This window comes from Oncorhynchus mykiss, chromosome 6 (assembly GCF_057628025.1).
Source record: "Oncorhynchus mykiss isolate SJ-2025 chromosome 6, ASM5762802v1, whole genome shotgun sequence".
Lineage (NCBI taxonomy): Eukaryota > Metazoa > Chordata > Actinopteri > Salmoniformes > Salmonidae > Oncorhynchus > Oncorhynchus mykiss.
Genome location: NC_143027.1, coordinates 44,718,728 through 44,743,327, shown reverse-complemented (window position 1 = coordinate 44,743,327; position 24,600 = coordinate 44,718,728). Strand labels below are relative to the sequence as shown.

At 42.6% G+C, this 24,600-nt stretch overlaps 1 protein-coding gene and 1 long non-coding RNA gene across 6 annotated transcripts in view; one reads left to right on the top strand and one right to left on the bottom strand.

Annotated features, from left to right (window-relative positions):
• Positions 1-1,481: 1,481 nt before the first annotated feature.
• Positions 1,482-7,387, bottom strand: LOC149982870 (uncharacterized). Its single transcript, XR_016496687.1, has 4 exons — positions 7,260-7,387; positions 5,455-5,535; positions 5,273-5,337; positions 1,482-2,511 (listed from the first exon to the last, which is right to left on the bottom strand). It is a non-coding gene; the product is annotated as an uncharacterized LOC149982870 (long non-coding RNA).
• The window catches only part of nos1 (nitric oxide synthase 1 (neuronal)), a 63,511-nt gene continuing 45,363 nt past the window's right edge, over positions 6,453-24,600 (top strand). For all 5 annotated transcript variants that reach the window (XM_036980173.2, XM_036980172.2, XM_090237978.1 and 2 more), the window contains exons 1-6: positions 6,453-6,687; positions 11,625-12,392; positions 17,387-17,516; positions 20,503-20,640; positions 22,213-22,358; positions 23,695-23,857. In XM_036980173.2, coding sequence (XP_036836068.2) covers positions 11,656-12,392; positions 17,387-17,516; positions 20,503-20,640; positions 22,213-22,358; positions 23,695-23,857 — 1,314 coding nt within the window. In that variant the 5' untranslated portion in view covers positions 6,453-6,687; positions 11,625-11,655. The remainder of the gene's footprint in view (positions 6,688-11,624; positions 12,393-17,386; positions 17,517-20,502; positions 20,641-22,212; positions 22,359-23,694; positions 23,858-24,600) is intronic.

Below are 24,600 nucleotides of genomic sequence, written 5' to 3'. Positions count from 1 at the left end.
GGGTCCTCCACCTAACACAGTGGCTTAGTCGACAGAGTGCCAACAATGTTCCGAAGGCCCAGAGACCTTGACTAAAGAAAATAACAGACATTCGAAGTAAGAGTTGTAGAGGTGCCTTTGACCTCTCTCTCTCCCCCCCCCCCCCTCTCTCTCTCTCTCTCTCTCTCTTTGTCTCTGTCTCTGTATCTCTCTAGTCTCTAGTTCTTCAAATGATTTGACACTCTGTTCAGTGAGAACAGCCAATTTGTTTCAGGAAACCTCAAGGCTATGCAGAAGAGAAGGGTGGGAGGATGTCTTTCTTGAAAGTGTGAGGCGCTTTGTGGAGCGACTTGTTTCTTTTGCTCTGTGGTGTCCTTTGGTTGCCTGGCTACCCAAAGTACTTACTCCTATCCAATGAGTCTGGATAGGAATCCCTCCCAGACGATTTCTAGAACGTAAACACATTCTAAACTTTCTGATTTGTCCCAGAAACCGATGAGTTGGGCCAGAGCCAAAACACACATGGGTTGGCTTTGATACTCTGGTTAGAGATTATCCAAAAGCTGATGACATTGTTTTGTACAACACCCCACATTTTGATGTCACCACAAACGACATCAACGATGGCCGTTTCAGACTGAAGTATGGAGTGAACATAGAGCAGCGAAAGAATTCAGTTTGAGTCGTCAGGCAACTGCCACAGTCCCACAGTGCATTACCCACAGGCTAAACGGATGGAATGCAACCCTCATGTTTCGTATCATTTCAAATGAAATGATTTCCTACACTAACCAGTGGGAAGATAATGATATCAGCTTGCATACATAAAGACCCTTCTATGTGTTATCACCACTCTGCCTACCCTTTGGAATTATACTGCATTTCATCCCACTTTAAATGACAACTTTTGAGGCCCTTAACCCTACTGAAGAAGCGATAGTGTGCTTTTCATTGCTTTTCCTCATTGCCCTGTAGTTGACTGTTGGAGAGTGTTGAAAATGTTGATACATCCAGGGTGTAAAATCCCTTATTACTACCCACACATCAACAAAAATCCTTTAGGGAGCTGTAAGGGAGTCCTAAGGGGGCCATCGTTGGAACTATGAATAACAATAGTTCCAATGAAGTTAGAGTTCTGAGAAGAAAAAATAATATGCTGGTTCATTCAAATGGTCAAAGCTATAACATATTGACCAAACCGGCTGCGAGCGTTGCCATTTTTAAAAAAAGTACATGTTATTCAATAATTTCATCCAAACTGCTCGAGGGTGTCTGTGTAGCCAGGCGCTCAAATAGAAGTCCCGCCTCGCCCATCTACTCATTGGTTGTTACATGCATATACCTATACCAACATGGGTGATTCAAAGATGAACAAGGTCCACACTCCAGTCTAGTTGGTGGCGTTAATGCACCTTAAAGTTGGTTGCTAAATGCCATATAAAATTCACAGAAGAAGATGGGATGAAGGAGAAGAGATTCATCAAAGAAAACCAACAACTGACTAGATTTTCCCCTTTTATCTGATTAATTGTCGGAGTAGAGAACACACAATTTTGTATGATTCAAAATTCTACATAAGATCCAGCTAAAAAATGGACCATAAGCATTTCAGGTAAAATAACAACCCAGGATATCTCCCAGGACAAATGAACTAGCAACAGCAAGCTATCTAAATGTCCATGAATCTTTCTTGTGTGTTTCGACCTGTCCCCAAATGAATATAGTTGGTTCACAGTATGTTTGGGGATGGGGATAGACAAAATCAACATGGCGCTCGCAGACACACGCGTGGAGACGTTTTTTTTTTAACCCTGTAAGGCCATGGAGACTTGGTATAAGGTGCTCTTTGAAAAGGGTAGTCTGTGACTGGCAGAGAAAACAAGGGGGATAGAAAACCAAAGATGTGGGGCTTACTTTTCCCATCAAGGCACTCTGTGGTTATAGTTCTAACATACTAAACCTCTGCAGGGTTGTTATTCTTTCTTCTCTTAAGCAAGATGATGATAAAGTAATCAAAAGCTACCTCAAACCGATGTAAACACAATCCAATGGATTCCAATTACCTGACACGGCCAATAATAGCATTCATCCATCAAAAGACATATACAATCAAAACACAGTGAGAAAGAAATGTATTTTGGTGTAACTGGCAATAACGAGAAGGATCCAACAGAGATACCTACACCAAAAAAACATTATGAAAAAGTTGCCATAGTAACCAAAAAATTGAAAACACTTCAAGCGATGTCATGGATATCACACCTGACCAATTAAGTGAGCTCTATCCATAGTTTGACATTGAGTCAAATGTTTAGAACAAGGAAGTGAGAAAGGAACTAAGTATGTGTCATGCCTTCCTAATATTGAGTTGCACCACCTTTTGCTCTCAGAACAGCCTCAATTTGTTGAGCGTGGACTCTACAAGGTGCCAAAAGCATTCCACAGGGATGTTGACTCCAATGCTTCCGACAGTTCTATCAAGTTGGCTAGATGTCCTTTGGGTGATGTACCATTCTTGATACACACGGGAAACTGTTGAGCAGAGGAAAAAAAGTTATTGACACACTCAAATAGGTGCTCCTGGCACCTACTACCATACCCCATTCAAAGGCACTTAAATCTTTTGTCTTGTTCATTCACCCTCAGAATGCCACATATACACAATCCATGTCACAAGGCTTAAAAATCCTTCTTTAACCTGTCTCGTCCCCTTCATCTTCACTGATTGTAGTGATTTAACAAGTGACATCAATAAGGGATCATAACTTTCACCTGGATTCACCTGGTCAGTCTAGGTCATGGAAAGAGCAGGTGTTCCTATTGTTTTGTACACTCAGTGTATGTTTAGGTATCATATATGTCAATAACCAATGCATGGAATGCGTAAATCTGGATGAAGTCATCATGTTTCATCATGAGAGGATCACGTGACTCAACCCTTTCTCCAAAAATGACCCCCTTGTCATCATTACACACTTTCTGCACACACCTATGAACGTACACACACACACTCAATCTCTCTCTCTCACATTCTCTCTCTCTCTGTCAATATTCCAAAGACATCCGTGGCTTGGTTTCCAAAAAGGAGGGTGGCAGGGGTGAATAGGGTGAGTATAAAAAGTAACAGATGTAATTTTAGTTTGGCTGGTGAGTTGGTGAGTCTTAACTCTAGTGATGTGATATGAGGCCCAGCAGCCGGGCGGCTGGTGGGGCTAAGCAGGGGCTTTGCACAGTGATCCGCGGCGCGTGGCTTTATTAGAGGGCAGATGGTACCACTCAAGCAAGAAGTGATTGACATAATGACACGGCCGGGGAAGTAGGCTGAGTGTGTCAGGCACAGGAGGCTGCTGAGGGGAGGACGACTCATAATAATGACTGGGATGGAGTGAATGGAAGGAATTCGATACCATTCCATTTATTCTGTCCCAGCCATTACTATGAGCCGTCCTCCCCAATTAAGGTGCCACCAACCTCCTGTGGTGTCAGGGTGTGTGTTTGAGTGTCAGTGTGTTTGTGTGTTTGTGCGTGAGAGTGTTATGTTTTTCACTGCAGCACAGAAATTTACCACTTATAAGATAGGTTTCCATCCAACTGGCGACAGATTTTCATGCAAGTATTATAAAATCTGCATAAAAACAATGACACAAATTTTTCCACCAGAGATTTATTTCCATCAAATTGACCTGTTTCAGATTAAAGGCTGTGCGTGATGATGTAGTGCACATACCCTTTACAGTTAAATTCCCAGGTACCAAATAAAGAATACAAGTTAAATGGGTTTCCATCACTTTTTGAACTCTACTGATGGTTTTGTCAGCAAACATAAAATGGTTACAGTACATTGTGAATGTGTCCACTCTGGTCTTGGCACATGCCTTCTAGCCAACAGCTCGCAGATTGGATAGTCTACATCAGTGTTTCCCTAACTCGGTCCTCGGGATCACAAGGGGTGCATGTTTTGGTTTTTGCCCTAACACTACACACCTGAATCAAACGATCAAAGCTTGTTGATTAGTTGATTATTTGAATCAGCTGTGTAGTGCTAGGGCTAAAAACAAAACGTGCACCCCTTGGGATCCCGAGGACCGAGTTTGGGAAACCCTGGCATGAAATTTTTATGGACAAAAGATAAAGATAATTGTTATTTGTCAAAAGGCAGCCAAGCATCGGTCATCATGTCTCCAGAATAAATCCCTCGATATTTATTGGAAAGGAGCATCAATCACTGCGTGCACCACAGGAGGTTGCTGAGGGGAGGACGGCTCATAATAATGGTTGGAACAACGCAAATGGAATGGCATCAAACACGTATTTGTCTGAAGTATTTGACACCATTCCACTAATTCTGCTCCAGCCATTACCATGAGCCTGTCCTCCTGTGGCGTGCACGTTCACCACCTTGTGAAGTTCATCATAACTTATTTCCTGTAGCCTAATAAACTGCATTCTTTCCCGAGTCATAGTGGAAGGACCACACAACATATCACAACATACATTAACCCAGAAGCCAGTCCCACCGCATTGTGTCAGAGGAAACACTGTTCAACTGATGACCGAAGTCAGCCTGCAGGCGCACAACCTGCCAAAAAGAGTCACTAGAGCGCAATGAGCCCAGGATAGCCCCCCTGGCCAAACCCTCCCCTAACCAGGACGATGCTAGGCCAATTGTGCGCCCTATGGGATTCCGGTCACTGACGGTTTTGACACAGCCTGAGATCAAACCCGGGTCTGTAGTGACGCCTCAAGCACTGCGATGTAGTGCCTTAGACTGCTGCACCATACAGGAGGCCTGCATAATTAATTTTACAGACGCAAAAAGATCCCACCTTGTCTAGCATATTTTCTTTTGTTGACATTCGGAAAGTTTACCGACAAATTTGCTGTTTCCATCAGGCCTGTCCTGACGTTTTTTTTTTTTTTATCTGACAGCTAGGGAGCAAGTTGGGTCAAAAGGCCAATGCAGATTGGCAGGCAGTAATGCATACAGCATCCTTTTTCCCATATGCTTTGCTAGTCAGTGTGGACAGCAGTGACCTTAACATCTGAGTAATGTAGAAGATGCTCTTATTCAAAGCGACTTACATGGTGAGTACAAACATTTTCATACTAGACCTTTGTGGAATTGAACCCACAGCCCTTGCTTTGCAAGCACCATGCTTTACCAAGTGATCCACACAGGACACTCTTTAGCTGTGGTTGCACCAACCCAATGCTTTTAACTGTGAGGGGGAGTGAATGAGTGGACACTTCTGGGTGAAGGGAAAGGAACTGAAATGTAATCCTGGTCTCTTACCATTAAATACCAGGGTTGACATCCTTGAACAATGTGACAGCTGGGTATTCCTGGAGAGTAACTGCCTGAGAATAAAAACATATATACCTCAGTCACAAAATATGATTGGAGTTCAATGTCAAGGAACTCCATGACTGGTGATATCTGTGTCATTATCTAACGTGAAGGTGACGCTAACCCACCTTCATGTCACCTTTTCAAACACAGGATTTCCTCTTTAATTGGTTGCTATATCTGTGAGGTCAAAATGGCCTCTCCTCTACCTGGGCAGATAACAACATTGGACAGGGAAAAATCATTGGAGAGCCAACTGAGGCAGTTTATATACAAACAGATTACATTTATTAATTTATCAGATACTCTTATCCAGAGCAACTTTTGTAAGTATAGCCTTTTTCTTTAGTTACTCTACTCCAATGTGAACTGATGGCTAAGGGCATTGTTTTGCCTATTCCAAGGAGATCCTTCAGTGGGCTATTGTTGGAAATAAAGGTTAAGTTTGTGTCACACAAGGAAAAAACAGGGTTGTGGTGTGTGTGTGTTTGACATTGGCAATGACATCACTTATCTGTGCAAGGAATTTTGAACATTTGCCACATTCAAAACAACTGGGAACTCGGATATCTCTGAATTCCAACTTCAGTGCATTCAAGACAACTGAGAACTCTGAAAAAAACGAGCTCTGACTGGGAAAAATCGTTTTTGAAAATGTCATCCAACTCAGAATTCCAAGTCATGAAGTCATGATTTGACCTCGTTTTTATCTGAGTGCCCAGTTGTCATGAAGGCACCAATAGTACATACAAGTGTCCCACTGGCTAAAAGTAGTTATTAAATGCCATAAACCTATACTCCTGATCAATCATTTAAATTAATATGACACATGCAATCAAATGTAGTCTAAAATAATTTCATGAATTGATATCAAGGGCATGGGCCACACAATTGGCAGAATTGCGTATTTTGGTGCCATTAGGCAATCTCCTTATATTGCCTACACACAAGTCATGTTTTGAAGTTTAAAATGGAGTAAACAACATGTGGGTAAATACAAATATTGGCAATAACATTTTCAATGGGTGGGACGTGTGTACTCAGAAGGGACTAGTGTAGTTTGGTGATTAAAGAAGTGGAAACAACACCGACCAGGGTATAAATGCCCGCGCACGACCCAATCTGCGCTCGTCACAGTGTCTCTCGTGCTCCATATTTATACGGCACCCTGGCGCGCAGAGAAGCACAGGCATGCCGCGACTCTAATGAGACAACGCACACAAGTGGGACTTGAGGAGCTCGAGCGAAGCGAACAACCTGTGTGTGCAGATTCCGAGGACAACGAATACGCACGAGAGGAGTTCATCTGTCACTTGTATTTGCAACAGTTCTTTGTGCAAGTGAACTTATTGTTCTCAGAGGTGAGTTTCTTGAATTATTCAAACAACGCACCATACAGAAAATTACGCATTTTATGGCTGTTTAGTGCTGTTGATTATGCATCACTATCGTTGCTGTTTCACACATTATATACTGTCAAATCGAATGTAACAACTGCTCAATCTTACTGTTGATTTGTCGGTTAATGGCTTTCCAAAAATAGTGGATAGCGCATTACTTTGACAATATTTACTTTGAACTGTGGCACCAGTTAAATCCAATAATAAACTGTCTGCCAAAGTCTCACCTTGATTAAATGATCACACTTGTGCCTTTTTAAAAAGTTAATTTAGAACATCTGAACATGCATGGAAGGATGAGAAATTACGGTTAAATGGGCAATCTGCAGTAGCTACATACATTTTTAGACTTAAATGATACTGTATAGCCATTGATTCTTGACGAATATAACTTATATGTGCCTTGTGAGCTTAGTTGAACTGTTGTACCACATCAGCACCAAAAATATAAGCTTGTTTTTCTCCTTTGTTTGTAAACAATGTACATGTAAAAAAAACAAAAAAAAACAACAGCAGGGGTATTCAACTCTTACCCTACAAGGTCTGGAGCCCGCTGGTCTTCTGTTCTACCTGCACCCACCTGGTGTTCCAGGTCTAAATCAGTCCCTGGTTTAATGTAGTCCCTGATTTAGAGGGCAACAATGAAAAAAAACGCAGTGGATCTGGCTTTCCGTTCCAGAGTTGAGTTTGAGGGCTGTATAGCCTCAAAGCATGGTAACACTATCATTTTGATATCATGAGTCCTTGTATCAACAGCTCTGTCCATGAGTTTGAGTGGTTACATTTCTCCAGCCCCATCCCTCAGCTTTTTACCAAACTAGTGGTGGGGTGATTCTTTTTAATTGTTAGAACTACAGATTGCTGCTTTAAAGATACAAGAGCTGACTACTTCTCACCCTGTTCTCTAAACTCCCACAATTACAAAATTCTGATTACAACAATTGAGCGTGACCTGTTTTATTTTAATTGAACGTTTTTTTAACTAGTCAAGTCAGTTAAGAACACATTTTTATTTACGGCCTACACTGGCCAAACCCGGACGACGACGCTGGGCCCGCCCTATGGGACTCCCAATCACGGCCGGTTGTGGTACAGTCTGACCTCTGCGAACAGTTTTTACGATTCTTTACAAAAATAATATTAGATCCCAGAACATACCATCATTTCTGGTCAGGGGGCACTTGAGGCAACTACTGCTTCCTTTCACTCAAATATCCTTTGAGTTTCTTCTTGATACTGTAGCTCCCATAAAGACCTCCTATTTATTTTAATTTGGCAAGTCAGTTAAGAACAAATTCTTATTTTCAACATTTCTGGGGGAATGGCCCTAGCCCTCACCCTCCGATCCAACAGGTCCCAGACATGCGATCCGGGCTCTTCGCTTGCCATGACAGAAGACTGACATTCTGTGTTGCAGGAAATCACGCACAGAACGAGCAGTATGGTGCCCATAGGTGACGTTGTTGCCGGTGATGTCTGGTGAGGACCTGCCTTTACAACAGGCCTACAAGCCCTCAGTCCAGCCTCTCTCAGCCTATTGCTGACAGTCTGACCACTGATGGAGGGATTGTGCGTTCCTGTCCCGCAGGTGTGATGTTCGGATGTACCGATCCTGTGCAGGTGTTGTTACACGTGATCTGCCACTGTGAGGACGATCAGCTGTCCGTCCTGTAGCGCTGTCTTAGGCATCTCACAGTACAGACATAGCAATTTATTGCCCTGGCCACATCTGCAGTCCTCATGCCTCCTTGCAGCATGCCTAAGGCACGTTCAAGCAGATGAGCAGGGACCCTGGGCATCATTCTTTTGGTGTTTTTCAGAGTCCGTAGAAAGGCCTCTTTAGTGTCCTAAGTTTTCATAACTGTGACCTTAATTTCCTACCATCTGTAAGCTGTTAGTGTCTTAACGACAGTTCCACAGGTGCATGTTCATGAATTGTTTATGGTTCATTGAACAAGCATGGGAAACAGTGTTTAAACCCTTTACAATGACGATATGTGAAGTTATTTGGATTTTTACAAATGATCTTTGAAAGACAGGGTCCTGAAAAAGGGACTTTTCTTTTTTTGCTGAGTTTATATACATGTGGTTTGGGTAAAGTGCACTAGTCCCTTGCCATGCATAGTTATCCTCCATTTTAGGTGTGCCTGACCTTAAATGTTTGCTACCAAGTTGATTGCTTAGGTTGAAGCCAGGCGTGGTGAGTTAGGTAATTAGCGCGCAGCTCACCCAAGGTTTGTTTCTGAGTACTATCTCTAATCATGTTCTACTTAATGCAGCGCTGTCTTTTAAACTATAGGGTACTGGACTAAATATGGTTATTTCAAGTAATGAATGTGTTTTACTTAAATCATGTTTTTCCATAGGATTGCCTGGTCTTAATTAACAACGTAAAAATTGGCTAATTAAATGTACATTCTCATTGGTGAATCATTATTTGCGTGGTTTAGGTTTTACAATGTTTGTTGAATCCTTTATGTACTTGCAGTTGATTTTAGATGTCCTGGTAGACTCTTTAGTCCCAGTGAGGGGGAGAGTTGGGCTCTGTTGAGAGGTGCAATCGCCAGTTATGCTGTTTAGCATTTAGTCCTACTCTTACCTGCAGTAGAAACCCTATTGAAGGGCTGTGACGGCGAGACGGCGAGTCTTCCGTCATTTTTGTACCCTGGATGTTACTGCTGTTTGTCAAGTCACGTCATGTTTGCTGAAGTCTACAATAAATCAAGTTCTAATACATCGAGTACTTTTCATCTACAATGAATCAAGTACTATTTTTCTACAACCACGGGTCTTCCTCATTCCCACCAGTCACCTCCCTTGGATACCCAGGGTCCGCTTTGCTACACATGCAAAGCTTTGTTTTTAAAAATCAGAAAACGGATGTGTGTTTCGCAATGAGCGCAATAGGAAGATGCACTTGCTGCATAAAAGTAACAAACATTAGGTTGCATGGCCACTGGTGCTGACTATATACACCATAGCCTTGTGCTCTCAAACTCAACTCTGGAACTCAAAGCCAGTTGCAGTGCATTATTATTCATTGTTCCCCTCTAATCAGAGACACCAGGTGTGTTCAGTAAATTATCAGAGAGCACTGAAAACCAGCAGGCTCTGGACCTCGAAGGGTTGAGTACCTCTGCCTAGGGTATGTACAGTGCCTTTGGGAAGTATTCAGACCCCTGGACTTTTTCCACATTTTGTTAAGTTGCAGCCTTATAAAATGTATAAAATAGTTTTTTTTCCCCCTCAATCTACACACAATGCCCCATAATGACAGGGCAAAAACTGTATTTTTTTTGAAATTCTTGCTTATTTATTAAAAATAAATTGAAATCACATTTACATAAGCATTCAGACCCTTTACTCAGTACTTTGTTGAAGCACCTTTGGCAGTGATTATAGCATAGAGTCTTCTTGGGTATGACGCTACAAGCTTGGCACACCTGTATTTGGGAATGTGATCGAGGAGAAGTAGGAAGATCAGGGATTGCCATGAAGAGTTTTCATTGTGTCCGGGGGAATATGAACTGAGCAGTCGAACAAGTGCTCTTTGGTTTCCCCAATGGGCAGGATATAAACAAATAATGAAAAGAACCAAACTTCAAATAATTCCAGTGGACTAACACTGATCTTTCTGGTTCTTTCACTTTGTCTCAGCGATAGATGGACAATGTCTGGCATTTCTGCGTGTGAACAGCTAACTTACATTTTTGGGAAAGTGATCGGAATTTAAAAAACATCTAACACTAAATTTATGATACCGTTGGTTACAAACAGTACATTCTCGTCAAAATATTTAAACGTTTAAAAAATGGTTACGTGAAGCTAGAGAACCCTGAACGAAATTGTAATACACTAAGGGATAATGAGCGACGTCTGTGGTGCTGGATTGGTTATATGCCATAGCGAGCTGTCCTTGGTGCTCTCATTTTTTTTTTTTTATTATTGAAACTTTACCACCCACAAGGACATGTCACCTCACCGCAATCAAGCATTGCCCATGTTATGAATTCTGCTGGATTGCTAACATTGAAATGATTTTAAGAAACTATAGACATGGTCATATTGTGTGGGTTATTGAAGTCATACAAACGTAGCCAATTGGAACATTTTGAAAAGCATTTGAAAAATAAAAGAGAAGTGTGTTGAACATTGCTAACTATGTATACTATGTTTTGAAAGTTGTGTGTAACCCAGCCCATCTGCCGTGCAATGTTGTCTGCTGTCTTTCACTCAGCTCAGAGTTGCATAGCCATACAAACGTATGATTTTTCTGTCTGACGAGGGTATCGCTATAAACAAGATGAGTCATCTTGCATTGAAGCCTTTATCTTACTCACTATTTCTAAATAGATAAGAAAATAAATCTATGTTATTACATCAAACAGATCAAACTGCCAACATTGCCAAGGTTTGATATTCTTTTGTGACAAACTGTCTAAAGCACTTTCCACTGCTCAAACACAACAACCTTACAGCTAAGAACGTAACAGTCAATCAGAAACTGAAGTACTGTATGTTACAACACATCCAGAAGAGCAGGGAGAGAAATCAAATAGGTTCACTACTGATCCAGGATCAGATCATTAGTTCAATAATACCCCTACAAGTCAAGTCATTGATAGCTACGGTTTTCATTCAATTAGACAGACCGCGCTTTAAAGGGATTGACAAGAAGTCAATATGTGTCAGCAGGCCCAGACAGTAACATACTGGATTATCTCCACAACTAAAATGACTCAAAGACTGTAATGTTCAGTGTAAAATCATGTTTCTATGATGACTCACATTTGCATCTGTAAACACACTATCAAACAGATCACAAAGTGAAGTCCATGTCCTCTTTTACTAACACAACTTGACTTCACGCCCATTAATTCTTCTTCTGTATGCTACAGATCCCTGAGTGGAAATACACCGCCAGACACCATGCAGGAGTCTGAGCCCACAGTGTGCCAGCTGCAGCCCAACATCATCTCGGTGCGTCTCTTCAAGAGAAAGGTGGGTGGGCTGGGCTTCCTTGTCAAGCAGCGCGTCTGCAAGCCGCCCGTCATAGTGTCCGACCTGATCCGGGGCGGGTCTGCCGAAGAGTGTGGCCTGGTCCAGGTGGGGGACATAGTACTGGCAGTCAACAACAAGCCCCTGGTGGACCTCAGCTATGAGCGGGCCCTAGAGACCCTAAAGAATGTGTCCCCTGAGAGGCACGCTGTCCTCATCCTCCGGGGCCCAGAGGGCTTCACCACCCACCTGGAGACCACCCTGACTGGGGATGGACATCAGAGGACCGTCAGGGTCACCAGGCCAGTCTTCCCCGCTTCCAAGTCCTACGAGCGCTGCTGTCCGTTAAGCCCCCTTAGCCCGGGGCAGGGAGGCAAGGACCCACAGCAGCTGAGGGCCATCGAGAACCTGTCCTCCCCCTCGGTGACCCCGTTACACAGAGAGGCCATGCTCCAGAGGGGAGGAGTGCAGGCACTGATCGCAGCCCAAGATCCCATGCTCAGAGACAGGGGCTGCGGGGCGCTGCTTCTGAACGGTGTGGAGGAGAACAACGACATGCTGAAGGAGATCGAGCCGGTGCTGCAGCTGATCAAGAACAGCAAGAGGGAGATCAACGGAGAGGAACAGAGGACCATACAGCGCAGGGACGCTGAGGTGCAGGTGGACCGGTGAGCTGACCTATTGAACCCGACCATACATACACATCACAACGCCACAACACAGTGATCATTTAGTTGGTTAGATGGTAGAATGAGAATATTACTGCAGGCTAATTATAGATCTCTACATTTCTAGTGTGTTTGTTTCTATTCACATCAGGGAGCAATTGGTCCGTGACAGATGGATTAAAAGGTTTCAATCTGATTCTTGTGGTTATTGTCTTTGGAGAGCTACTATTGTTGACTGTAACCCACTCAAAGGCCTGCAGTAGTGATTATACTGTAGACACTGACATCTTACACCTCCTGTGTACATGTATCCAATCAAAATCTGAGAGAGCATGGTACATACAGTACCTCAATCAATAGCACTGCGTCAACCCCCTATGTGTGCTCTGCTGGTTCCCATCCTCAAATTAATCATAGCTTCTTTGGAAAACGGATGTAAAATGTACTTTAAGTCTACCTGTCTACCTCAAAACAAAGCACTGTGGAAATTCTATTGTGGTTGATAAATAAGCTATGGTACTTAACAACAAATTAGCTTTAAAAGCCTCCTGTATTTTAGAAGGGCAGACTGAAAACGTGTTGGCATTTGAGACGGGAAAGATTTGGCTAGCTAACCTGATTTCCTTGTTAGGGTTATGATGACGTTCAGATACTGCAAAGCTCAATCACTAAAGAGGCTCTCCAAAGAGCACCCAATAGAGGTGAAGGATTATAGAAAATGAAATGGCGATATTGACTCAGGGCAGGCTTTCACTGTTATCTCTGACTATTTGCGCAGTATCATCTCGCTAATAAGTTGATAGCTGTTGAATTGAAATACAACAGCATATTAACTAGAGCTATTTACCAAAAGCTGTTTTCACGCTGAGGGCTCTATTTTCGGATGGTGCTACGGCAGCGCAAGTGCCAAACACATTAGTTTGCAATTTCGGGCACGTTCTGGCATTTTCCGCACCAGGTTCAGCAATTTACCTGTCTAATATCAGCATGCTTGCATTGAGGTGGGAGGGGTGGCAATATCTGAAGTATCTTGAAAACAAGCGCAAAAGTGAGAATTTCATGCAGCGCATGTTGGGAGATTTAAGACCAGCGTAAAGCAGGTCATAGAGGTAACGTGGTTGGTACATTTAAAAAACATTTTAAAAAATCCATGTGTCAATATATCCATCATGCGAAAAGATGATACTGGTTGACCTTATATTTAGAACGTATTTTCATGTAACAATTGCTTGTTTTCCGTTTCATATGATTTAAAAACTAAAACCCTCCGTAGGCTACCCTTGACGTATGCCTAAAGGCTATAACGAAGGCTGGTTAATCACATTTGATTAAAAACCAAAGTTATTCACCATCCTGGTTTTATGATGAGAACTTCCAGCTTGCGTGCAATGGAATTTAGGGCCGTCTGCTATTTCTGGAGAAGTGTGAATGTGGTCTGTGACATGGTTCCAGTATGTTTATAAAACATTTATATTTGGGAGCAGTAAAACGGTGAGTGGATATTTTATTTTTATATTGGATCTTTGTCCAGCTTCTGTGAAAAGTTTTAACGTGGGTAAAACCTTCCATTGTCAGCATTGCCTTAATGTTAAATACCCACAGGGAGCAATTATGGAGCCTGTAGGCCTAACAGTATTTAGACTGCCTATTTAAAACAAGTTTGTTTCATTTTGATTTAAATTATTCACTCTCTTGCTTATTAACAACGTTTGGCATATCCATGGCTCCGCTATAACACCATTTACAGTAGGCCTAGGCCCTATATCAATGTGAATGCTCTGTTTAACAATATATTTCCACACTGAAGCCATTCAGTTACTTAGAAAAATGTGGACTGAAAACGTGTTCAATGTATTTAGCAAAGATGGGATAGGCCTATATTTGGTTTCTGTAGCCTATTTAACAACCTAGGCTATAGCGGACTAACGTTCAAAATCGTAGTTGATTACAAAATCAATACATAAAAGTAAATACACAATTTGAATTTTGTGTGTGCCATGGAGCATGTTCTGATTGGCCAGTGAGAGGTCAAGCTTCAAACTTATTTCTTCATCAAAAGCCAGCCCTGTTGCTCTAATGCGCTCATAATTCCCACAATAAAAATATTTCTAACACACCCTTGACCTACAGTATAGCGCTAAGATTTACCATTGTGTTAGGTTCGTTAAAATAACACCCTGAAACCCACTACAATATAATGGAGTCCGAGTCAATGACAAACTATGCATAGTGCATTCGAAAAGTATTCAGACCCCTTGACTTTTTCCACATTTTGTTACATTACAGCCTTATTCTAAAATTGATTCGATTTGTTTTAAATCCCTAAATCCCTAATGACAAAGCAAAAAACGTCCCCCCCCGCCCCCCAGACCTTTTACTCAGTACTTTGTTAAAGCACCTTTGGCAGTGACTACAGCCTTGAATCTGCTTGGATATGACACTACAAGCTTGGTACACCTGTATTTGGGGAGTTTATCTAATTTCCTCTCTGCAGATCCTCTCAAGCTCTCAGGTTGGATGGGGAGCGTCGCTGCACAGCAATTTTCAGGTCTCTCCAGAGATGTTCAATTGGGTTCAAGTCCGGGCTCTGGCTGGGCCACTCAAGGATATTCAGAGACTTGTCCCGAAGCCACTCCTGCGTTGTCTTGGCTGTGTGCTTAGGGTCGTTGTCCTGTTGGAAGGTGAACCGTCACCACAGTCTGAGGTTCTGAGCGCTCTGTGACAGGTTTTCATCAAGGATCTCTCTGTACTTTGCTCCATTAATCTTTCCCTCGATCCTGACTAGTCTCCCAGTCCCTGCTGCGGAAATACATCCCCAAACTCCAAGCTGGCCATCACGTGAATTTTACTGAGGAGTGGCTTCGGTCTAGCCACTCTATCAAAAGGCCTGATTGGTGGAGTGCTGCGGAGATAGTTGTCCTTCTGGAAGGTTCTCCCATCGCCAAAAAGGAACTCTAGAGCTCTGTCAGAGTGACCATCAGGGTCTTGATCACCTCCCTGACCAAGGCTTTTCTCCCTCGATTGCTCATTCTGGCCGGGCGATCAGCTCTAGGAAGAGTGTTGGTGGTTCCAAACGTCTTCCATTTAAGAATGATTGAGGCCACTGTGTTCTTGGGGGCCTTCAATGCTGCAGAAATGTTTTGCTACCCTTCCCCAGATCTGTGCCTCAACACAGTCCTGTCTCTGAGCTCTACGGGCAATTCCTTCGACCTAATGGCCTGTTTTTTGCTCTGACATGCACTGTCAACTGTGCGACCTTATATAGACATGTGAGTGCCTTTCCAAATCATGTCCATTCAATTGAATTTACCACAGGTGGACTCCAATCAAGTTGTAGAAACATCTCAAGGATGATCAATGAAAACAGGATTTACTTGAGCTCAATTTCAAGTTTCATAGCAAAGGGTCTGAATACTTATGTAAATAAGGTATTTCTGTTTTTTGTTTTGAGTAAATGTGCAAAAATGTCAACCTGGTTTTCACTCTGTCATTATGAGGTATTGTGTGTAGATTGTCAAAAACAAACAACGTAATTTATTTTTGAATAAGGCTGTAACGTAACAAAAGGTTTGAATACTTTCGGAATGCAATGTATAATAACCACTCTTGTGTTTTTTTGTTGAGGCGATGAATATGGTTGTTTATCAAATTGAAGGAATTAATTGTACGCAGTGTGAGGGAGAGACAGTTTGGCGCCCTGTGGTGTGTGTTTTAGGGCGAGAGAAATGATCTGACGTGCGACTGAAGATTTACAATTAGCGTGGACATGCGCTCATGAGAGAGGAGATGTGTGGGTGTTGTGAAGCAATGCAAACCTCAAATCACACGCTGATGAGTTTGCTGCTGTGATTATTCACGTCTCATGGGGTTTCCACTGCACACAAAGGCATAGAAAAAACCATTGTCTATCTAATCTCTGCTTGGCCATAGATGGGTCGTTCCACGAAATGAGTCCCATTTGGGTAGTGTAATTTGTTAATTTTAACACTCTGTCATGAATAGCACATGTTCAACTTAATAAACATGTTTTCCCATCTCGAGTTACATTTAATATTTTTTTTACTATATTAAGTGCCAAATAAAGTAACAGGTTTGACTTTTTTCTTCTTAAATCAGCCATAAATTATCTTGCGACAGGGGGAATGGAATCTTATGTGTAATGCAAGCTTCACAAACAAAATCTAAATGAATTGTTAACATTTCCAGCCTGTATCTATGGGTAACCCACTAAATATTCCACCACAAAACACCAGGAAATGGCCAAAAAGACGAGAACCAGCTCGCCTACTTTTACACTGATTTAACTTTTCGATGCTCTATGTAAAACATTTAAAGTTCAGTCCACGTAACAGGGTTGACCTTAAAATGAGGGACAGGTTTCTTTTGTTTTTAGCCTGAAATGAATCCGTAATGAAATAAATAATCTTCAGAAATGAATGTCAAAGCAACCAAGGTTAAGTGGGTTAAAATCTTCTAGAAAGTCAGAGGTACATAACAAAATGCATAATTTTTGCACTTTAGCGAGTCTTTATTCATATAAAAAGTATACATTTTCCATATTAAATGGCACTTAATTTAGCAGGCTTTTACAATTCAATATTGGTGCATAATTTCTACTTAACATATCGAAAGAGACTCATTTCATGGAAAGACCCAGATGTTCGATGTAGTTCTGCTTGCCCATAGATCTTAGTTAGATAGATAGATATACTTCCTCTGTATGTTGTTTTAGTGGAATTGTTTCTCTTAGTGCTTTTTGGTTAGTGTTATTGTTTCTATATGTTTGTCACCACAGCAACTGTCATTGTATTCGTAGTAAATTAGTTATTGTATGTTAAGCAATTGTTTGGCAAGTTCTCAGTGTTTTTGATTTAGTTCAAGGGAGCATTTCATCTATGTTTTGATCTCGTCTCTCAAAGTGAAGACGTAAATAGTGGGTTTTAAAACCAGATGTTAACACACCTACCTTTCACGGAACTGTATGTGCCTTGCAGGGACCTTGGTATGGGAAATGGTATGTCACCCCAGCTGGCGTCTGATAAGAACAGTGTGTGTGAAGACCTGTGGAGGAAGGACAACAACATGCAGACGGTGCTCACCAACCCTTACTCTGAGAAGGACGAGGTAAAAACACTCAACTATGTTTGTGTGCGTGTGCACTCTTCGGTTCTAGTTAGCACCTTTTTTTTACTAAGGGTTCTTTGGCTGTCCACATAGGAGAACCCTTTGGAAAACCCGTTTTTTGCTTCCAGGTAGAACTCTTTACACAGACTATTCTTCATGGAACCGCAAAGGGTTCTCCTATGGGGACAGCCGAAGAACCCTTTTGGAACCGTTTTTTATAAGTGTGTGCATATGTTTATGAATGTGTACTTACATGCCTTTCGAGTGAACCCGCTTGTGAAAGCCTATCCTCCCATATGTGTGTGTAAGCGCATGCCAGCCCATGGCGATTCCCCTAGAGTCGCACATGACATATGCTTCTATAACCCCCTAATCTATATATTGCGTGTTCCTTGTTCTTGGAACTCTTAGAGCTTTCGACGAGTGTGACTGTGAATGCGGGTCAATGTGTATCATAACAACAAGGCAAAGCCCTTCTTGGCTCAAGATCTCATCACCTGGGCATTCGATCCTTCCGGCAGATAGCTGTCAGAGCATGAAAGCCAGTTTACACATCTCATATGGAGAGTCTGGTTGTAAGTGGAGAGAGAGAGCCAGGGGTCTGGGTTGTGTGTGTGTGTGTGTGTGCGCGCGTCTACACATGCACGTTTGCATCATAATCCGCACATGGTCCCATGATGATCCACCCACTTGTGACGTAGGCTGGGCTGCTTGAGCCCCCTGCTCTCGTAGTGAATGAGGCCGGATGGAGAGACATGATCGAAGGAATTAATGAATGTGTGCAGCTGTGGTTGCAGAGGGAGCTGATTCATCTTTCTCCTCTGATTTGGCCCTCTCCAAATTAGGTATTTTGAGGTCCCCTCCATTTAGGTCTTTGTGGTCTGGAGGGATACGTGCGTGTGTGTGTGTGTGTGTAGTGGGGATGGGGGAGGTGTGTGTCTCAGCCAGGCGTACTGGCGCCATCGTAGGTAGATGCAGAGCTGTGTTTCCAGATGGCCTACAGTAGGTGTGTGTGTCTGCCATGACTTCTGACTCATAGGAGAGTGTAGAGGTGTATGACTAACATGTAAAAAGTCTGAGATAAATGTATAATTGTTATAAATTACCTTTTGATTCTCTCAGCCATTTTCCATATTTCCTTGATAATATGGTGAAGCAGGACATCCACTTGTTGTGCAATATGTCATTCTCCATCCTACGAGAGACGGGAGGCTACAGAACTACCAAATGACACGGTTGTAGAGTTGAAATTCGTATTTCATTTAGACTGAAAGGGCTTGATGACATGATGATAGGCTTGGAATGATGATTTCTTACTTTATGGGGAGGACTGTCCTGGACTCTGGCTGTGTCTTGTGCTGAGCTCACTGCTAAAGCTTCTACTGTATAATTGACTGGTTAATAAGTAGAAGTGGCAGAATGTTCTGTCACGATACCGCCACCGGGTTCTGGAGATGTCGCTTGGCTCTCCTTTGATGCACCCCAGGATAAGCATAAGTAGCACCGTGGCAGAAGTTCTCTTATCCTGTGCTCTTCTGCATAATGTCACTGAAAAGAGTTCAACCAGTCAAACTCTGTCAACTGATCCATTTTTTTCTTCATTACCCCAATTCATGATTCATGTTCTTAATGTTAAGTTAATGTTCCCTCTCTCGTTCTCTCTCCTACTTAACATGTAAAGTGTAATTGTACTCGTCTGCCTTCCTCTGGCTGTTTGACTACAGGGGTAATAAGCTCTCTTTCTGCGGCCTAGCTGCACAATAGGCTTTCTGTATAGAGGAACTTGGAGATGATGACAATGGCACACGTTTGTATGCAGCTGGCTGGGTGGGTGAGCATTTCGTAATGGGCACAGAATCACTTCTCTCTCTGAGGAATCAAATGAATTCAGATGGGTCTCTCCTCCTATTCTCTGACAATTCAATGGGCCTCGATTGACGTTTTGCTTTCATCCCCTCAGCGAGCACTACAATTTATGCCCGTTGTTTGAGGTGCCTTCACCGCGTGGTTTTGCAATAATGTCTTGAGAGATGATGATGAGCGGTATTACAAGGTGTGGGATTGATTTCCTTTTGATTTGAGGTTCAGCCGCATGGAGAGACCTGAGCACTTTAGAATCAATTCAATACAACAATCAAACTTGTGGTAAATTACATTCATTCAAGCGATCATCACTTAATAACCACATCAGAGTAGACAAGCTGAGAGAGCTGGCAATTAGCAGTCAATCATGCTAGTGTTAAGGATGCTGATTACCTTTCTACCTGATGGGGGTGTGTGTCTCCTGTCTCTCACTGGCTGCGTTTACACAGGTGCCCAATTATGACGTTTTTGACTCCCGAGTGGCTCAGCGGTCTAAGGCACCGCATCTCAGTGCTAGAGGCATCACTAAAGACCCTGGTTCGATTCCAGGCTGTATCACAACTGGCTGTAATTGGGAGTCCAATAGGGTGGCGCAGAATTTGCCCAGCTTTGTCTGGGTTAGGTTTTGGCCGGGGTAGGCCGTCATTGTAAGTAAGATTTTGTTCTTAATGAACTTGCCTAGTTAAATAAAAAAAATTGTCAAAAGATCTGATCTGATTGGTCAAAAGACCAATTGATGGCAAGAAGGTCAGAATTGGGATTCAGACGGCTGAGAAAAGAATGCTGCTGGTGGACTTATGTTGGAGCTCACATTTGCAGTCCATGGTATGGACTTTCTCTATCAGTCTCTGGCTGCGTTTACACACAGCCCAATACAAAAAAAAAATTGGACAATTTTTATTGCCAAAGATCTGCTCTGATTGGTCAAAAGACCAATTAGTGGCAAAAGATCAGAATTGTCAACACAGCCTCTCTCTCTCCTTTTCCCTCTTTACCTAAAGTTGTTATCATCTCAAACCTCCACTCAGAGGTGGGTTCAAAGGCCATCTCAGTAGAAGCATTATGCGCTACTCTACAGACTAAAATGTATTAATTCTCTTAAACATCCATCTCATCCCTCTAGCCTCCAGCACAGGGGAGGATCTCCCCTAACAAGGCTCTTATGAATGGCAGCCCCTCCAAATGCCCACGCTTCATGAAGATCAAGAATGTGGAGACTGGAGTCACTTACAATGACACTCTACACCACAGCTCTAGTAAGGTACGGACCTGGCTTTTCTTCTTGTCTGCAGAACAGTGGCTTCCTCATCAATCAATCGATTAGTCAATTAGCCAATCAACCAACCATTCAATCAATCCAATCAGTTTGTAATTATCTAGCAATTTTCTTACAAATACGTTTGTCACAAGGTGCTTAACTGCAACCCCCTAGAGCAAGACCTAAGCATTTAACACCAGCCTAGCTAATTGCTTCAGCAACTTATCGGACGACAGCCTACTATGTATCCCAATGAATAGGATTCTAATGGTGCATCTTCAGAAGTATAATGTATCACAGAATGTTCTGTCTAAGCCATAAAGGACAGCTGTGTGGCATGAATGCGCAGAGCCTTATGGCGAGCGGATGTAGTGAGGCGAGGGATTTGTTTTATTTTTAACACTCTGACTCTGCTCATCACCCTCTTTTCTTTTCCCTCTTTCTCTCTTAATATATCTCTTGCTCACTTTCTCCCTTCCATCACCTAGTCATGCTCACCGGCCATGTAATTGTGCATGTTGTTTACTTCTGGGACTCGCAACTTTAGCGAGCGTCATGTTGAATTGGATGGCTGGGTTGTTTGAGCAGAGCAAGGGGGGGTTTGGGACAAAACCTGACTGGCTGGACAGTGCGAGTGGGTGGCTGGTTCAGCCAGCGTGACTAGACTGCCCATTTTAGCAGCAGCGCTGTTGAGTTACTGTTAAATTTCCACTCTGGGTTTGTGCTCGGGTGACCGTTTTCTCCCTATTTCCTCCTCTGCCTCTAATCTGGGGAATGCATTAACGGCTACCCAAAGTGACGGCGCACTTCAATTATAATTGTATTCCTCTGACCATACAAGGTTGGTCTGGGTGGTGATCAGTCTCCTTTTTTTTCTGTCTCTGTCTCTGGTCCTCTTTCTTCTGGCCTCTTTCCGTTTCTTCTCCGGTCTGTGTGTTCTCTGCTCAATTGAAGGCTGCCACTATGACTAATTCAGTCACTAGCAGGCACCCGGCCACTCTTTTGGTAAAAAGCTGAGGGATGGGGTTAGACAAATGTAACTGCTCTTGGATTCGTAGACAGAGCTATAGATGCAAGGAATGACCATCCATGATATCAAAATTTAAAGTCTTAACCATGGTTTGAGGTTATGTTGATTGACCTTGACGCAAAGCAAGCTTATATTTTGGGTTGTGATGGGGTACAACAGTTGAACTAAGCTCATTGGGCATAAGTTATATACCTATTGATTCTTGAATCATTTGTCATTCAAAATGGATGTACCAATTTGCATATTTAATGGAATGGTAAATGAGTGGGCTTCATGACATTTAAGTAAAGCACACTAGACTGGTTGTTCTGACAGGACTAGGGGTGGGGGGGTGGGAAGCATTACTCTACTTTAGTCTTACATTAATACGCCTGTAGGAGAGAGAGCATGATCGAGGGAGAACAAGAGATGGAGGGAGAAGTATTTTCCAGGTGTTATGGAATCCATGTGAACTGAACAAAGGACCTGCGTCAGGAAACCACAAAGAAATTCAGTGCTTTATGTCATCAGAGCCTTGACGTGATGTCATCCACATTGCCTTTCAGTTACCGCTCTGCACTGAGTGTGTGTGTTTCGGGTCCATCATGACACCTAGCCAGGGGAGCCGCAAGCCGGACGAATCTCGAACCAAAGAGGAGCTGCTGCCGCTGGCTACTGACTTCATAGACCAGTACTACACCAGCATCAAAAGGTAATGAAGTTACACTTACCATATACTTTAGCTACTTTAATAACCTTTGGTTTAATAACCTTTGGATGTACTTGCCTGCATCCCTCATTGCAAACATTCCCATCAGTAGTACATATGCCATTTTGTTTTTCCTCACATACATTTGATTCAAATAGTACTCTAAATGTGTTATTTTAGAGTATTTCTTTCTGTGCTTCTCATGCATCTGTGCACAATGTTTTGATCAAATTTTATTTGTCACATACACATGGTTAGCAGATGTTAATGCGAGTGTAGCGAAATGCTTGTGCTTCTAGTTCTGACCATGCAGTAATATCTAACAAAAAATCGAACCTAACAATTTCCCAACAACTACCTTCTATACACACAAGTGTAAAGGAATGAATAAGAGTATGTACTTAAAAATATATGAATGAGTGATAGCCAAACGGCATAGGCAAGATGCAGTAGATGGTATAGAGTACAGTATATACATATGAGATGAGTAATGTATGGTATGTAAACATTATATAAAGTGGCATTGTTTAAAGTGGCTAGTGATACATTTATTACATCAATTTTCCATTATTAAAGTGGCTAGAGTTGAGTCAGTATGTTGGCAGCAGCCACTCAATGTTAGTGATGGCTGTTTAACAGTCTGATGAGACAGAAGTTGTTTTTCAGTCTCTCAGTCCCCGCTTCGATGCACCTGTACTGACTTCTCCTTCTGGATGATAGCGGGGTGAACAGGCAGTAGCTCGGGTGGTTGTTGTCCTTGATGATCTTTTTGGCCTTCCTGTGACATCGGGTGGTGTAGGTGTCATGGAGGGCAGGTAGTTTGCCCCCGGTGATGCGTTGTGCAGACCTCATTGCCCTCTGGAGAGCCTTATGGTTGTGGGCGGAGCAGTTGCCGTACCAGGCGGAGATACAGCCCGACAGGATGCTCTCGATTGTGCATCTGTAAAAGTTTGTGTTTTTGGTGACAAGCCGAATTTCTTCAGCCTCCTGAGGTTGAAGAGGCGCTGCTGCGCCTTCTTCACCACGCTGTGTGTATGGGTTGACCATTTCAGTTTATCCGTGATGTGTACGCCGAGGAACTTCTCCACTACTGTCCCGTCGATGTGGATAGGGGGCTGCTCCCTCTGCTGTTTCCTGAAGTCCACGATCATCTCCTTTGTTTTGTTGACATTGAGTCTTTATTTTCCTGACACCACACTCCGAGTGCCCTCACCTCCTCCCTGTAGGCCCACTTTGTTGTTGATAATCAAGCCTACCACTGTAGTGATGCAAGAAATACTCTAAATCCAGTCCTTTTTACATGTCCTTGTGTTACTTCTCTCTGTCCTCGTGGCATCAGGTTTGGCTCGAAGGCCTACGTAGACCGGCTGGAGGAGGTGACTAAGGAGATTGAGGCCTCAGGGACGTACCAGCTGAAGGACACTGAGCTGATCTATGGAGCCAAGCACGCCTGGAGGAACGCTGCCCGCTGTGTAGGACGCATTCAGTGGTCCAAACTACAAGTAGGAAACTCAGATTAAATGCGCTGTGTAGGCAGAATTCAGTGGTCCAAGCTATAGGTCAGAAACTCGACGCTCAATGTTAAAGTAACTGCCCATTGTTTACTGATTTTTATTAAATATGACCTATAATTACATACAATATAAGTGAGGTGAAGTGAAGTTTCCCTTCCAATTTTTTAAAAATGAAGTATGTTAAAGATGCACTATTCAAAAAGCACTCCTCCATATCCTGTTTGCTCAAATTCTAATAGTTAGGCTAATTTCAGTTTATGTGAAAAATAAAACAAGTTTAGTGTATAGAATCATTGTACCATCTAAACCGCTGTGAAATATATTTTCCATAACTGGAAATAAGACGCAAAAACCAAAGCACAGGAAGCGTTAGAAATGGCACACCTAGAACAGATATACCGTTTCTTATACTTGCTTTCAATGAGATGACAGATCTCATTTCTATGTGAATTTAGTTGGGTTACCCAAAAAAGCAACATAAAAATCTGCTTTTCTGTGTTGGAATGGTGTGGGCGTACCCCTACAACAGAATGGTGTGGATGTATACCAGTCATAAAAAATATCCATGCAAGGAGACCGCTGATTGGCCAGCTCAGGGAGATGACATGTTCTATGAGAAAATGGCTGTTTGAGGTGTGGTTTTTGAAGTGTTTTTATTGTTTCAAATTCATGCCTTGGCCACATAAGTCGACAACATTATTTGGGTATGAGTTAACAGAATATAAACTTTT